This window comes from Gopherus flavomarginatus, chromosome 5 (genome assembly GCF_025201925.1).
Source record: "Gopherus flavomarginatus isolate rGopFla2 chromosome 5, rGopFla2.mat.asm, whole genome shotgun sequence".
Lineage (NCBI taxonomy): Eukaryota > Metazoa > Chordata > Testudines > Testudinidae > Gopherus > Gopherus flavomarginatus.
In genome coordinates, this window is record NC_066621.1 from 142,858,999 (window position 1) to 142,872,703 (window position 13,705).

Genomic DNA, 13,705 nt, shown 5'->3' on the forward strand with positions numbered 1-13,705 from the left:
TGGCTTGGGAATGTCAGCTTCCTTTTTGGGTAAGCTGATCTCGCCTTCTGGAACTTTGCCTTTTGGACGTGAAACTCCAAACTTTGGCTTTTCAAATTTAGGCATTTGAATTTTCCCTTCCAAAATGGCAGCTTTCCCCTCTGGTCCCTCCTCTGTAATTTCAGCTGATGGCTGTTTCTCTTCAATCCCTGGACCCTTCAGCTGAACGGAACCTTCTATTTTGGGCATCTTGACTCCAGGTGCTGAGATTTTGACATCTGCGGGAACAGAGGCTGCTTTCAGGTCAGCTTCTTGAAGACTGACATCGCACGTTGGAAGTGTGACATCGACTTTGGGTAAAGTGACATCCACTTCTATTTTGGGAGCTTTAGTTTTTGGTTTAGAAAATCCCATGGAAGGCATCTTGACTTTTGGCATGTGAATTTTCATCCCTGCTGCCTCAGTTTTCCCTGTCTCAACTTCAATACGACTTTCCATGTCGGGAGCTATCACTTCAAATCCCCCCTCTTTAAGTTCAGTTTGTGATTTGGGAAGAGAAATATCTGCCTCCATCTTAGGTAGACTGACCTGTACCTGAGGAGCCTTAACTTTGGGAAGCTTCACACTCGGAAGCTTAACATCAGGCATTTTAATTTTTCCCTTCTCACCATCTGTTCCTGCAGAAGTCCCGATTTCCCGTTCAACACTTGGAGCCTGGACTGCAGGTTCTGACACTGTTATCTCTCCTTCTGCCCTGGCTGATGGCATTGTCACCTGGGGCTCTTTTAGGCTTACTTCAATATCTGCTACTCCACCACTGGTTTCTTTTGTGTTGGACCAGCCAAATGAAGGCATACCAAATGTTGGCATTTTGAATTTACTTTCTTTTCCTTTAGCATCTTTATCAGTGACTTTTATTTCACCTTCTGTCTCCACCTCTTTAGCTGTTGCTTCTGGGCCCTTAATCTCCACTTCTGCTTTTGGAATAGAAACATCTACTGATGGGAGGGTGATGTCCACCTTTGGTGCTTCAATGTCTGCTTTCGGAATTTTGGGCATTTTGAGTGATGGCATTTGCATTTTCCAGCCGGAAGCTTCAGTCTCTACGTCGGGAACATCAGCTTCCACTGTTAGCGTCGGGCTTTCCATGCCAATTGAACCCACTTGGTCTTTGAATTTTGGCTTGGGAATGTCAACTTCCATTTTGGGTAAGCTGATCTCGCCTTCTGGCACTTTGCCTTTTGGATGTGAAACTCCAAACTTTGGCTTTTCAAATTTAGGCATTTGAATTTTCCCTTCTAAACTGGCAGCTTTCCCCTCTGGTCCCTCCACTCTAATTTCAGCTGATGGCTGTTTCACTTCAATCCCTGGACCCTTCAGCTGAACGGAACCTTCTATTTTGGGCATCTTGACTCCAGGTGCTGAGATTTTGACATCTGCGGGAACAGAGGCTGCTTTCAGGTCCGCTTCTTGAAGACTGACATCACACGTTGGAAGTCTGACATCGGCTTTGGGTAAAGAAATATCCACGTCTCCTTTGGGAGCTTTGATTTCTGGTTTAGAAAATCCTATAGAAGGCATCTTGACTTTTGGCAAGTGTATTTTCATCCCTGTTGCCTCAGCTTTCCCTGTCTCAACTTCAATACGGCTTTCCGTGTCGGGATCTTTCACTTCAAATCCCCCCTCTTTAATTTCAGCTTGTGATTTGGGAAGGGAAATATCTGCCTCCACCTTTGGCAGACTGACCTGTACCTGGGGAGCCTTGACCTCGGGAAGTTTCACACACGGCAGCTTAACATCAGGCATTTTAATTTTTCCCTTCTCACCATCTGTTCCTGCAGAAGTCCCGACTTCCAGTTCAACACTTGGAGCCTGGATTGCAGGTCCTGACACTGTTATATCTCCTTCTACCCTGGCTGATGGCATTGTCACCTGGGGCTCTTTCAGGCTTGCTTCAATATCTGCTACTCCACCACTGGTCTCTTTTGTGGTGGACCAGCCAAATGAAGGCATACTGAATTTTGGCATTTTGAATTTACTTTCTTTTCTTTTAGCATCTTTATCAGTGGCTTTTATTTCACCTTCTATCTCCATCTTGTTAGCTGTTGCTTCTGGGCCTTTAATCTCCACTTCTGCCTTTGGAATAGGAACATCTACTGATGGGAGGGTGATGTCCACCTTTGGTGCTTGAATGTCTGCTCTCGGCATTTTGAGTATTTTGAGTGATGGCATTTGTATTTTCCAGCCGGAAGCTTCACTCTCTACATCAGGAACATCAGCTTCCACTGCTAGCGTCGAGGTCTCCACGCCGATTACACCCACTTGGCCTTTGACTTTTGGCTTGGGAATGTCAGCTTCCTTTTTGGGTAAGCTGATCTCGCCTTCTGGAACTTTGCCTTCTGGACGTGAAACGCCAAACTTTGGCTTTTCAAATTTAGGCATTTGAATTTTCCCTTCCAAACTGGCAGCTTTCCCCTCTGGGCCCTCTACTGTAATTTCAGCTGATGGTTGTTTCACTTCAATCCCTGGACCCTTCAGCTGAATGGAACCTTCTATTTTGGGAATCTTGACTCCAGGTGCTGAGATTTTGACATCTGCGGGAACAGAGGCTGCTTTCAGGTCAGCTTCTTGAAGACTTACATCACACGTTGGAAGTGTGACATCGACTTTGAGTAAAGTAACATCCATGTCTATTTTGGGAGCTTTAGTTTTTGGTTTAGAAAATCCCATGGAAGGCATCTTGACTTTTGGCATGTGTATTTTCATCCCTGCTGCCTCAGTTTTCTCTGTCTCAACTTCAATACGACTTTCCATGTCGGGAGCTTTCACTTCAAATCCCCCCTCTTTAATTTCAGCTTGTGATTTGGGAAGAGAAATATCTGCCTCCATCTTAGGTAGACTGACCTGTACCTGAGGAGCCTTAACTTTGGGAAGTTTCACACTCGGAAGCTTTACATCAGGCATTTTAATTTTTCCCTTCTCACCATCTGTTCCTGCAGAAGTCCCAATTTCCAGTTCAACACTTGGAGCCTGGATTGCAGGTTCTGACACTGTTATCTCTCCTTCTGCCCTGGCTGATGGCGTTGTCACCTGGGGCTCTTTGAGGCTTGCTTCAATATCTGCTACTCCACCACTGGTCTCTTTTGTGGTGGACCAGCCAAATGAAGGCATACTGAATTTTGGCATTTTGAATTTACTTTCTTTTCCTTTAGCATCTTTATCAGTGGCTTTTATTTCACCTTCTATTTCCACCTCTTTAGCTGTTGCTTCTGGGCCCTTAATCTCCACTTCTGCCTTTGGAATAGAAACATCTACTGATGGGAGGGTGATGTCCACCTGTGGTGCTTGAATGTCTGCTCTCGGCATTTTGGGCATTTTGAGTGATGGCATTTGTATTTTACAGCCGGAAGCTTCACTCCCTACGTCAGGAACATCAGCTTCCACTGCTAGTGTCGGGGTTTCCACGCCAATTGCACTCACTTGGCCTTTGACTTTTGGCTTGGGAATATCAGCTTCCTTTTTGGGTAAGCTGATCTCGCCTTCTGGTACTTTGCCTTTTGGATGTGAAACTCCAAACTTTGGCTTTTGAAATTTAGGCATTTGAATTTTCCCTTCCAAACTGGCAGCTTTCCCCTCTGCTCCCTCCTCTGTAATTTCAGCTGATGGCTGTTTCTCTTCAATCCCTGGACCCTTCAGCTGAACGGAACCTTCTATTTTGGGCATCTTGACTCCAGGTGCTGAGATTTTGACATTTGCGGGAACAGAGGCTGCTTTCAGGTCAGCTTCTTGAAGACTGACATCACACGTTGGAAGTGTGACATCGGCTTTGGGTAAAGAAATATCCACGTCTCCTTTGGGAGTTTTGATTTCTGGTTTTGAAAATCCTATAGAAGGCATCTTGACTTTTGGCATGTGTATTTTCTTCCCTGTTGCCTCAGCTTTCCCTGGCTCAACTTCAGTACGGCTTTCCGTGTCGGGAACTTTCACTTCAAATCCCGCCTCTTGAATTTCAGCTTGTGATTTGGGAAAGGAAATATCTGCCTCCACCTTTGGCAGACTGACCTGTACCTGGGGAGCCTTGACCTCGGGAAGCTTCACACTTGGAAGCTTAACATCAGGCATTTTAATTTTTCCCTTCTCACCATCTGTTCCTGCAGAAGTCCCGATTTCCAGTTCAACACCTGGAGCCTGGATTGCAGGTCCTGACACTGTTATCTCTCCTTCTTCCCTGGCTGATGGCAATGTCACTTGGGGTTCTTTGAGGCTTGCTTCAACATCTGCTACTCCCCCACTGGTCTCTTTTGAGGTGGACCAGCCAAATGAAGGCATGCCAAATGTTGGCATTTTGAATTTTCTTTCTTTTCCTTTAGCATCTTTATCAGTGAATTTTATTTCACCTTCTATCTCCACCGCTTTAGCTGTTGTTTCTGGGCCCTTAATGTCCACCTTGGCCTTTGGAAGAGAAACATCTACTGATGGGAGGGTGATGTCCACCTTTGGTGCTTCAATGACTGCCTTCGGCATTTTGGGCATTTTGAGCGATGGCATTTGTATTTTCCAGCCAGAAACTTCAGTCTCTACATCGGGAACATCAGCTTCCACTGCTAGTGTCGGGGTTTCCACACCGATTGCACCCACTTGGCCTTTGACTTTTGGCTTGGGAATGTCCGCTTCCATGTTGGGTAAGCTGATCTCGCCTTCTGGCACTTTGCCTTTTGGAAGTGAAACTCCATACTTGGGCTTTTCAAATTTAGGCATTTGAATTTTCCCTTCTAAACTGGCAGCTTTCTTGGGTGGTCCCTCCACCGCAAATTCAACCGATGGCTCTTTCGCTTCCATCCCAGGACCCGTCAATTGAACGGAACCTTCTATTTTGGGCATCTTGACTCCAGGTGCTGAGATTTTGACATCTGCGGGAATAGAGGCTGCTTTCAGTTCAGCTTCTTGAAGACTGACATCACACGTTGGAAGTGTGACATCGACTTTGGGTAAAGAAACATCCACGTCTATTTTGGGAGCTTTAGTTTTTGATTTAGAAAATCCCATGGAAGGCATCTTGACTTTTGGCATGTGTATTTTCATCCCTGCTGCCTCAGTTTTCCCTGTCTCAACTTCAATACGGCTTTCCATGTCTGGAACTTTCACTTCAAATCTCGCTTGTTTAATTTCGGCTTGTGATTTGGGAAGGGAAATATCTGCCTCCGCCTTTGGCAGACTGACCTGTACCTGAGGAACTTTGACCTCGGGAAGCTTCACAGACGGCAGCTTAACATCAGGCATTTTAATTTTTCCCTTCTCACCATCTGTTCCTGCAGAAGTCCCGATTTCCAGTTCAACACTTGGAGCCTGGATTGCAGGTCCTGACACTGTTATCTCTCTTTCTGCCCTGGCTGACAGCATTGTCACCTGGGGCTCTTTGAGGCTTGCTTCAAGATCTGCTACTCCACCACTGGTCTCTTTTGTGGTGGACCAGCCAAATGAAGGCATACTGAATTTTGGCATTTTGAACTTACTTTCTTTTCCTTTGGCATCTTTATCAGTGACTTTTATTTCACCTTCTATCTGCACCACTTTAGCTGTTGCTTCTGGGCCTTGAATGTCCACCTCGGCCTTTGGAAGAGAAACATCTACTGATGGGAGGGTGATGTCTACCTTTGGTGCTTCAATGTCTACTTTCGGCATTTTGAGTGATGGCATTTGTATTTTCCAGCCATAAACTTCAGTCTCTACGTCCGGAACATCAGCTTCCACTGCTAGTGTCGGGGTTTCCATGCCATTTGTACCCACTTGGCCTTTGACTTTTGGCTTGGGAATGTCAGCTTCCGTTTTGGGTAAGCTGATCTCACCTTCTAGCACTTTGCCTTTTGGAAGTGAAACTTCAAACTTTGGCTTTTCAAATTTAGGCATTTGAATTTTCCCTTCCAAACTGGCAGCTTTCCCCTCCGGTCCCTCCACCGCAATTTCAGTTGATGGCTGTTTCACTTCAATCCCTGGACCCTTCAGCTGAAGGGAACCTTCTATTTTGGGCATCTTGACTCCAGGTGCTGAGATTTTGACATCTGCGGGAACAAAGGCTGCTTTCAGGTCAGCTTCTTGAAGACTGACATCACACGTTGGAAGTGTGACATCGACTTTGGGTAAAGAAACATCCACGTCTATTTTGGGAGCTTTAGTTTTTGATTTAGAAAATCCCATGGAAGGCATCTTGACTTTTGGCATGTGTATTTTCATCCCTGCTGCCTCAGTTTTCCCTGTCTCAACTTCAATACGGCTTTCCATGTCTGGAACTTTCACTTCAAATCTCGCTTGTTTAATTTCGGCTTGTGATTTGGGAAGGGAAATATCTGCCTCCGCCTTTGGCAGACTGACCTGTACCTGAGGAACTTTGACCTCGGGAAGCTTCACAGACGGCAGCTTAACATCAGGCATTTTAATTTTTCCCTTCTCACCATCTGTTCCTGCAGAAGTCCCGATTTCCAGTTCAACACTTGGAGCCTGGATTGCAGGTCCTGACACTGTTATCTCTCTTTCTGCCCTGGCTGACAGCATTGTCACCTGGGGCTCTTTGAGGCTTGCTTCAAGATCTGCTACTCCACCACTGGTCTCTTTTGTGGTGGACCAGCCAAATGAAGGCATACTGAATTTTGGCATTTTGAACTTACTTTCTTTTCCTTTGGCATCTTTATCAGTGACTTTTATTTCACCTTCTATCTGCACCACTTTAGCTGTTGCTTCTGGGCCTTGAATGTCCACCTCGGCCTTTGGAAGAGAAACATCTACTGATGGGAGGGTGATGTCTACCTTTGGTGCTTCAATGTCTACTTTCGGCATTTTGAGTGATGGCATTTGTATTTTCCAGCCATAAACTTCAGTCTCTACGTCCGGAACATCAGCTTCCACTGCTAGTGTCGGGGTTTCCATGCCATTTGTACCCACTTGGCCTTTGACTTTTGGCTTGGGAATGTCAGCTTCCGTTTTGGGTAAGCTGATCTCACCTTCTAGCACTTTGCCTTTTGGAAGTGAAACTTCAAACTTTGGCTTTTCAAATTTAGGCATTTGAATTTTCCCTTCCAAACTGGCAGCTTTCCCCTCCGGTCCCTCCACCGCAATTTCAGTTGATGGCTGTTTCACTTCAATCCCTGGACCCTTCAGCTGAAGGGAACCTTCTATTTTGGGCATCTTGACTCCAGGTGCTGAGATTTTGACATCTGCGGGAACAAAGGCTGCTTTCAGGTCAGCTTCTTGAAGACTGACATCACACGTTGGAAGTGTGACATCGACTTTGGGTAAAGTAACATCCATGTCTACTTTGGGAGCTTTGATTTCTGGTTTAGAAAATCCCAAAGAAGGCATCTTGACTTTTGGCATGTGTATTTTCATCCCTGTTGCCTCAGCTTTCCCTGTCTCAACTTCAATATGGCTTTCCATGTCAGGAACTTTCACTTCAAATCTCCCCTCTTTAATTTCGGCTTGTGATTTGGGAAGGGAAATATCTGTCTCCACCTTTGGCAGACTGACCTGTACCCGGGGAGCCTTGACTTTGGGAAGCTTCACACTCGGCAGCTTAACATCAGGCATTTTAATTTTCCCCTTCTCACCATCTTTTCCTGCAGATGTCCCGATATCGAGTTCAACATTTGGAGCCTGGATTGCAGGTCCTGACACTGTTATTTCTCCTTCTTCCCTGGCTAATGGCATTGTCACCTGGGGCTCTTTCAGGCTTGCTTCAACATCTGCTACTCCACCACTGGTCTCTTTTGAGGTGGACCAGCCAAATGAAGGCATACTGAATTTTGGCATTTTGAACTTACTTTCTTTTCCTTTGGCATCTTTATCTGTGGCTTTTATTTCACCTTCTATCTGCACCGCTTTAGCTGTTTCTTCTTGGCCCTTAATCTCCACCTCCGCTTTTGGAGGAGAAACATCTTCTGATGGGAGGGTGATGTGCACCTTTGGTGCTTGAATGTCTGCTTTCAGCACTTTTGGCATTTTGAGTGATAGCAGTTGCATTTTCCAGCCTGAGCCCTCTGTCACAGGATCGATTTGCACTGGTGCTTTTGGGACGTTCATATCAATTTCAGTTGCTTCTATTTTTACTGTTTTCTTGTGTATGTCAGTTTCCAGTTTGTGTAATGTGATTTCACTTTCTGGCTTCTTTCCCTTATTGGTGTAAATGCCAAAGTTTTCTTTTTGTATATCTGATATTTGCATCTGATCGTGCTCACATTCTTCATTCATCTCGTTTTCTTGTTTTGTTTTTCCGGTTTCTTTTTTTGTTGTTTTTATTTCTAGGCCCTTTATTTGAACAGAAGTGTGTTCTAGGTGATCCCTCATTTCTTTATTTGTTATCCCTTCTTCAGGAGGTTGCAGAGAAATTTTGATGGATTTTTCTTCTGATGAACCTTTTTGTTTCTTTTTTCTCGTCCTTGGTAAAGCTTGTGGTATTTGTTTGCTTTGTATGTCTTTGAGACCAGGTGTTTGTATTTCTGATGTAGGTTTAGAAATTTCTGTTGTTATTGGTGGTATTTGTGATGTTGCAGTAGTAGGTTTAGATGTTGCTATCTGGTCTTTTTGTTTTGTAATGTTAATTTCAACTTCAGAGTACTTCTCTGTATAAATTGGTAAGCCATTTTCCATGTCTTTTAAGTCTTTTTTGACATTGTCTTGTATTTCACTTACTTTTGTTTCATATGCGGAAGATGCGCTATATTGTACAGTTAGTATTTCTGGAGTTTCCATGCTGACATCTTCTTTTCGTATTTTATCCTTTTTTGTTGGTGTCATGGTTTTTATTTCTAATCTCTGCTTCTCTTCTGTTTCTGCTTTTGTTCTATGCATTTTGAATCCAATATTAGGGAACTTCAGTTTCTTTTGGCTTCCTTTTTTCTCTTTAGAACAGAATTCTTCTTGTTGTAATTGTGACTCAGTGTCAGTGCTTGTTGGGGAAATATCTTGTGTCGCATGCTCATGTGCATCTGATGTACTATGAGATCTTCTGTGCCCCAAAATCTTTTTATTTTTCATTGACTGGAATTTGGGCCAGGACAATCTCTCTTTTCTGGGTCGTTTTGTTCTTCCCACCCTTTGTTTTACAATTCCCTTTTCCTTGTCTTCTTCTGAAATAATCTTTTCTGAAATTTCCAGTGTTGTTCCAGGAATTTTTTCATTAAGCTCTTTTTCCTGAAGAAGAGTTTGTTTTTTGTAAATATTAATATAAAATGTGTATAATGTTCATCTTGTTTTGTTTAAAATGAACTACTTTTTGGACATATAAACACACTAAAAATTGAAGGTGCAATACAATCAAAAGTTACATGAAATGAACTTATTGTACTAAGTTCATAGATGTATATAGCTACCGATGTCTAGATTGTATATAAAACATGCTGGCTTGTAGTCAACAGCAACTCCTCAATATATTTTATTCAGAGATTATTCAATTTGCAGTGTGAGAAATAAGATGCATTTTAATCAGATGGAGACCCATGATTAGATTCTGTTGCGACAGATGTCAGTGGCTAAACCAATATTGACTAGAAGTGCTCAAAAGAACAGCCATTTTTCATTGACATTTTGTATGTTGAAAAATTCTAACCATGGCTAATACTGACTTCATTTGGAGCAGGCTCAGATCCCTAGGATACCTAATTGAACTCTAAAACATTGTGACTAAAAGTATGTATTAAAAATTTGTCCTTGTTGTTTGATGATTTTATATTTTCTCTATCACTAGTTTATAGTCGAAGAACCATATCCCTTTTTCACTCTGGACCTGCTCCTGTTTCCATTCAATGTAATGGAAGCTGGGTCAGGCTCTGAGTCCTCCCTTCAAGAAAACTAAACTACTAACATATTCAATGCAAGTTTAGCTTGATTAAGGACTTACGTGAAATACTCCCTTGTACACAGGGCTTAATTTGGACTAAAGAGGTCCACAGTTTTTGTGCTGGCTTTCTGCATAGGAGCAGATTTCACCCTGAGTGAGAACTGCAGGTTTTGTCCAAAAGTATCATAAAGGTAGTAAAGTGAAGCACGTGGACTCATCAAGCCCTCAGATCACTACCCCTTCCTGCTTCTCCACGTGGGCACCAATGATACTGCCAAGAATGACCTTGAGCGGATCACTGTAGACTACGTGGCTCTGGGAAGAAGGATAAAGGAGTTTGAGGCACAAGTGGTGTTCTCGTCCATCCTCCCTGTGCAGGGAAAAGGTCTGGGTAGAGACCGTCGAATTGTGGAAGTGAACGAATGTGGTGTTGGAGAGAAGGCTTTGGATTCTTCGACCATGGGATGTTGTTCCAAGAAGGAGGAGTGCTAGGCAGAAACAGGCTCCACCTAACGAAGACAGGGAAGAACATCTTTGCAAGCAGGCTGGTTAACCTAGTGAGGAGGACTTTAAACTAGGTTCACCAGGGGAAGGGGACCAAAGCCCTGAGGTAAGTGGGGAAATGGGATACCGGGAGGAAGCACGAGCAGGAGAGTGCAAGAGGGGAGGACTCCTGTCTTAGACCGAGAAAGTGGGACAATCAGCGAGTTATCTTAAGTGCCTATACACAAATGCAAGAAGCATGGCAAACAAGCAGGGAGAACTGGAAGTCCTGGCACAGTCAAGGAACTATGATGTGATTGGAATAACAGAGACTTGGTGGGATAACTCACATGACTGGAGTACTATCATGGATGGATATAAACTGTTCAGGAAGGACAGGCAGGGCAGAAAAGGTGTGGGAGTTGCATTGTATGTAAGAGAGCAGTATGACTGCTCAGAGCTCCGGTATGAAAGTGCAGAAAAACCTGAGAGTCTCTGGATTAAGTTTAGAAGTGTGAGCAACAAGGGTGATGTTGTGGTGGGAGTCTGCTATAGACCACCAGACCAGGGGGATGAGGTGGACGAGGCTTTCTTCTGGCAACTAGCAGAAGTTACTAGATCGCAGGCCCTGGTTCTCATGGGAGACTTTAATCACCCTGATATCTGCTGGGAGAGCAATACAGCGGTGCACAGACAATCCAGGAAGTTTTTGGAAAGTGTAGGGGACAATTTCCTGGTGCAAGTGCTGGAGGAACCAACTAGGGGCGGAGCTCTTCTTGACCTGCTGCTCACAAACAGAGAAGAGTTAGTAGGGGAAGCAAAAGTCGATGGGAACCTGGGAGGCAGTGACCATGAGATGGTTGAGTTCAGGATCCTGACACAAGGAGAGCAGCAGAATACAGACCCTGGACTTCAGAAAAGCAGACTTTGACTCCCTCAGGGAGCTGATGGGCAGGATCCCCTGGGAAAATAACATGACGGGGAAAGGAGTCCAAGAGAGCTGGCTGTATTTTAAAGAATCCTTATTGAAGTTGCAGGAAAAAAACATCCCAATGTGTAGAAAGAATAGTAAATATAGCAGGCAACCAGCTTGGCTTAACAGTGAAATCCTTGCTGATCTTAAAAGCAAAAAAGAAGCTTACAAGAAGTGGAAGATTGGACAAATGACCAGGGAGGAGTATAAAAATATTGCTCAGGCATGCAGGAGTGAAATCAGGAAGGCCAAATCACACTTGGAGTTGCAGCTAGCAAGAGATGTTAAGAGTAACAAGAAGGGTTTCTTCAGGTATGTTAGCAACAAGAAGAAAGTCAAGGAAAGTGTGGGCCCCTTACTGAACGAGGGAGGCAACCTAGTGACAGAGAATGTGGAAAAAGCTAATGTAAATGATCTTTTTGCCTCTGTCTTCACAAACAAGGTCAGCTCCCAGACTGCTGCACTGGGCAGCACAGTATGGGGAGAAGGTGACTAGCCCTCTGTGGAGAAAGAAGTGGTTCAGGACTATTTAGAAAAACTGGATGAGCACAAGTCCATGGGGCAGGATGCACTGCATCCAAAGGTGCTAAAGGAGTTGGCGGATGTGATTGCAGAGCCATTGGCCATTATCTTTGAAAACTCATGGCGAATGGGGGAGGTCCCGGATGACTGGAAAAAGGCTACTGTACTGCCCATCTTTAAAAAAGGGAAGAAGGAGGATTCGGAGTACTGCAGGTCAGTCAGCCTCACCTCAGTCCCTGGAAAAATCACGGAGCAAGTCCTCAAGGAATCAATTCTGAAGCACTTATTGGAGAGGAAAGTGATCAGGAACAGTCAGCATGGATTCACCAAGAACAAGTCATGCCTGACTAACCTACTTGCCTTCTAAGAGGAGATAACTGGGTCTGTGGATGAGGGGAAAGCAGTGGATGTGTTATTCCTTGACTTTACCAAAGCTTTTGATATAGTCTCCCACAGTATTCTTGCCAGCAAGTTAAAGAAGTATGGGCTGTATGATTGGACTATAAGGTGGATAGAAAGCTGGCGAGATCGTCGGGCTCAACGGGTAGTGATCAATGGCTCCATGTCTAGTTGGCAGCCGGTTTCAAGTGGAGTGCCCAAGGGTCGATCCTGTGGCCAGTTTTGTTCAATATCTTCATTAATGATCTGGAGGATGGCGTGGACTGCACTCTCAGCAAGTTTGCAGATGACACTAAACTGGGAGGAGTGGTAGATACGCTGGAGGGTAAGGATAGGATACAGAGGGACCTAGATAAATTAGAGGACTGGTCCAAAAGAAACTTGATGAGGTTCAACAAGGACAAGTGCAGAGTCCTGCACTTAGGACAGAAGAATCCCATTCACTCTTACAGACTAGGGACCGAATGGCTAGGAAGCAGTTCTGCAGAAAAGGACCTGCGGTTACAGTGGACGAGAACCTGGATATGAGTCAACAGTGTGCCCTTGTTGCCAAGAAGGCTAACAGCATTTTGGGCTGTGTAAGTAGGGGCATTGCCAGCAGATCAAGGGATGTGATCATTCCCCTCTATTCGACACTGGTGAGGCCTCATCTGGAGTACTGTGCCCAGTTTTGGGCCCAACACTACAAGAAGGATGTGGAAAAATTGGAAAGAGTCCAGTGGAGGGCAACAAAAATGATTAGGGAGCTGGGCACGTGACTTATGAGGAGAGGCTGAGGGAACTGGGATTGTTTAGTCTGCAGAAGAGAAGAATGAGCGGGGATTTGATAGCTGCTTTCAACTACCTGAAAGGGGGTTCCAAAGAGGATGGATCTAGACTGTTCTCAGTGGTAGCAGATGACAGAACAAGGAGTAATGGTCTCAAGTTGCAGTGGGGGAGGTTTAGGTTGGATATTAGGAAAAACTTTTTCACTCAGAGAGTGGTGAAGCACTGGAATGGGTTACCTAGGGAGGTGGTGGAATCTCCTTCCTCAGTGGTTTTTAAGGTCAGGCTTGACAAAGCCCTGGCTGGGATGATTTAGCTGGGAAATGGTCCTGCTTTGAGCAGGGGGTTGGACTAGATGACCTCCTGAGGTCCCTTCCAACCGTGATATTTTATGATTCTATGTGTGTTTGCAGGACAAGGGCCTGTATTTTCCCATCTCCAATGTTACTATATAATGTACTTTTGTAGTATTTTCCTATTCTTTCTAACATGATACAGAAATAATTTTACCTGACTTATTTTTTCCTTCTTGTGTTGTGCTGTAGAATGAATTTTTTCTAGCTCTTCTTTCCCAGCAAGTTTTCTCTTGAGACTGAATTGTACTTTGTATGGCTCGGAATATTGTAGAATCTTGAGTGCATCTTCATATTTGATATTATCAAAAAATATTGTGGCACTTAATAGCTGATCACCTGCAAATGGTACCAGACATTTTATTTTAAGATATCAGTTTGCTATATCATGTGGTTTTTCAAATC

General features: G+C 44.3%; 1 protein-coding gene across 50 annotated transcripts in view; it reads right to left on the reverse strand.

Annotated features, from left to right (window-relative positions):
- Positions 1-13,705, reverse strand: part of AHNAK2 (AHNAK nucleoprotein 2) — an 83,705-nt gene that overhangs the window by 22,422 nt on the left and 47,578 nt on the right. For 34 of the 50 annotated variants that reach the window (XM_050952494.1, XM_050952478.1, XM_050952479.1 and 31 more), the window contains exons 6-10: positions 13,458-13,639; positions 7,930-9,159; positions 4,377-4,473; positions 3,070-3,218; positions 213-753 (exon numbers count right to left, since the gene is read on the reverse strand). In XM_050952494.1, the coding sequence (XP_050808451.1) occupies positions 213-753; positions 3,070-3,218; positions 4,377-4,473; positions 7,930-9,159; positions 13,458-13,639 (2,199 nt within the window). The other 16 variants (XM_050952484.1, XM_050952481.1, XM_050952476.1 and 13 more) reach the window with 6 other exon arrangements.